The sequence below is a fragment of the Mandrillus leucophaeus genome, unplaced genomic scaffold, assembly GCF_000951045.1.
Source record: "Mandrillus leucophaeus isolate KB7577 unplaced genomic scaffold, Mleu.le_1.0 Scaffold165, whole genome shotgun sequence".
Classification (NCBI taxonomy): domain Eukaryota; kingdom Metazoa; phylum Chordata; class Mammalia; order Primates; family Cercopithecidae; genus Mandrillus; species Mandrillus leucophaeus.
In genome coordinates, this window is record NW_012101643.1 from 3,350,708 (window position 1) to 3,353,075 (window position 2,368).

At 43.9% G+C, this 2,368-nt stretch overlaps 1 protein-coding gene across 1 annotated transcript in view; it reads left to right on the plus strand.

Annotated features, from left to right (window-relative positions):
- Positions 1-2,368, plus strand: part of NID1 (nidogen 1) — a 122,744-nt gene that overhangs the window by 29,263 nt on the left and 91,113 nt on the right. Inside the window, exon 4 of the mRNA XM_011976394.1 lies at positions 2,024-2,250. Within this exon, the coding sequence (XP_011831784.1) occupies positions 2,024-2,250 (227 nt within the window). The remainder of the gene's footprint in view (positions 1-2,023; positions 2,251-2,368) is intronic.

Genomic DNA, 2,368 nt, shown 5'->3' on the forward strand with positions numbered 1-2,368 from the left:
TCATATAAATGGGAGGTATTTTGGGCTGGTGGTTCCTAAAGTGTCTACCGCAAAACACCAGTCCTACAAGATAGTCCTTGAGGAAAAGGCCTTCTAGTTTGGGAAGTGCTAAAACTGTATCTCCCTCTTGGTGATTCACCCTGAAAAGTCCTGCAGTCAGGAAACTTGCAACCTGCCTGATGCTGTTTTGTTTTGTTTTGTTTTGTTTTTGAGACAGAGTCTTGCTCTGTCACCCAGGCTGGAGTGCAGTGGTGCCATCTTGGCTCACTGCAATCTCCATCTCCCGGGTTCAAGCGATTCTCCTGCCTCAGCCTCCCAAGTAGCTGGGACTAAGGGCGTGAGCCACCATTCCAGCCTTGCCGAATATTGTTTAACTGAGCAGTCTCCAAACCTGTGACCATACCTCTTCCCTTCCCTCGCTCCATAAAGGTTGCATTACATCCCACAGAGCACACTTTGGGAAAGTCTGTTATGGGCCTGCATGACACATTTTGCTTGCCAACTGTTATCTGTCTGAGTGCCAAATTTCAAAACAGCTTAAATGTTAAATGTCTCAACTGCCTCCCTTTCACTTGGGGATAAACGCCCAGCCCCTTGGTATGGAGCCCTTGCCTGCCTCTTGGGCCTAATCTGTTCCACCTCCACATACCCTTTGTAGCCGCTGTACCAGATTACATGTAATTCCCTGACCTTGCCCTCGCTCTTTTTTTTAAATCCACAGTATCTTGCACAGGCTGTCCTCTCTGCTTGGGACATCCCCTCTGTGACCCCCCTACAAGTGGCAGCTTCCTCCTGCTTGTTCATTCAGACTGGGCCCTCCCGTGAGGCCTTGACCAACCACAGCCTCCTGGCATGGGACGCACTCCCACCCCTCCTGGCATGGGACGCTTCCTCTTACAGCTCCTGCAGCGCTTTGCAAATGTTTCGATTACAGACTGCAACCTCAGGTTTTACAATGTTTTGTTCAAATGTCAGCCTTCCCATCTAGACCGTAGATTCTTGAGTGCAGGGACCACATATTTTTTTCTTCACATCGACAGAGCTCAGGACGATGCCTGGCATGTCGGAAAGGTACTAATATGTAAAGAATACTTTCTCTGTGTCTGATCTTTCTTTCTTTCTTATTCTTTTTTTGAGATGAAGTTTCACTCTTGTCGCCCAGGCTGGAGTACAATGGCATGATCTCAGCTCACCACAACCTCCACCTCCTGGGTTCAAGCGATTCTTCTGCCTCAGCCTGCCAAGAGGCTGGGATTACAGGCATGCGCCACCACGCCCGGTTAATTTTTTGTATCTTTAGTAGAGATGGGGTTTCACATGTTGGCCAGGCTGGTCTTGAACTCCTGACCTCATGATCCGCCCGCCTTGGCCTCCCAAAGTGCTGAGATTTCAGGCATGAGCTACCAGCATGTGCCTGCTCTTTCATATGTGACCTCATGTAGTCTTCCTCATTTCTGTGAAGGAGGTGGTTTTATCTCCATTTTACAGATGCAAACATCGAGGCTTAGGGAACTCAAGTATCATGCCCAAGGTCACATAATAATGAGTAGAGCAAAGATTTGGATCCAAGTCTGTTTTCTCCCAAATCTCATGTTTTTCTTTTTTTTCCTACTGTATGGTGCTTGGGTTCAATAAATGTTTGTTAAATGATGAATGTGGTTGAATATGTTAACAGCCATGGAAACAAATTCTGTGGGTAAAAATTTCCTAAATTGCATGAGATTTTAGGCCACCATCTGGAGGTACCATCTGTATAATTTTTCGTTAACCTTAGGGCCACAGTTATGCAGAAGATATTTATGAATTAATCAGAAAATGTCATGTTGACCTAGTCTTAGGGATATTTCAGTGGAACTATCCCGGAATCTTTGGTTCTTGCTACAAAAGTTCTTCTTTTAGAATAAGGTGAAAATATTGCCATCTCTTTACAGCACTGTACACTTTATAGATAGTCTGGCAAATAACACATTTTAAGATCTATAGATATTTTTCCGAGTAACTGAATTTTAACTCATCTTCACAGAGAAACACGTTCCAGACTGTTCTAGCCTCCTCTGATTCCAGCTCCTATGCCATTTTCCTTTATCCTGAAGATGGTCTGCAGTTCCATACGACATTCTCAAAGAAGGAAAACAACCAAGTTCCTGCCATGGTTGCATTCAGTCAAGGTTCAGTGGGATTCTTATGGAAGAGCAACGGAGCTTTTAATATATTTGCTAATGACAGAGAATCAATTGAAAATTTGGCCAAGTATGCTTTCTTTGTTCTTCAGTGGATTCTCCTCTTAATAATATTTTTTAATGTGGATAATGTAATGTGTATTATAGATCATTACCTAAAAATGTTCCTATGGATTTAAGTTTTACAT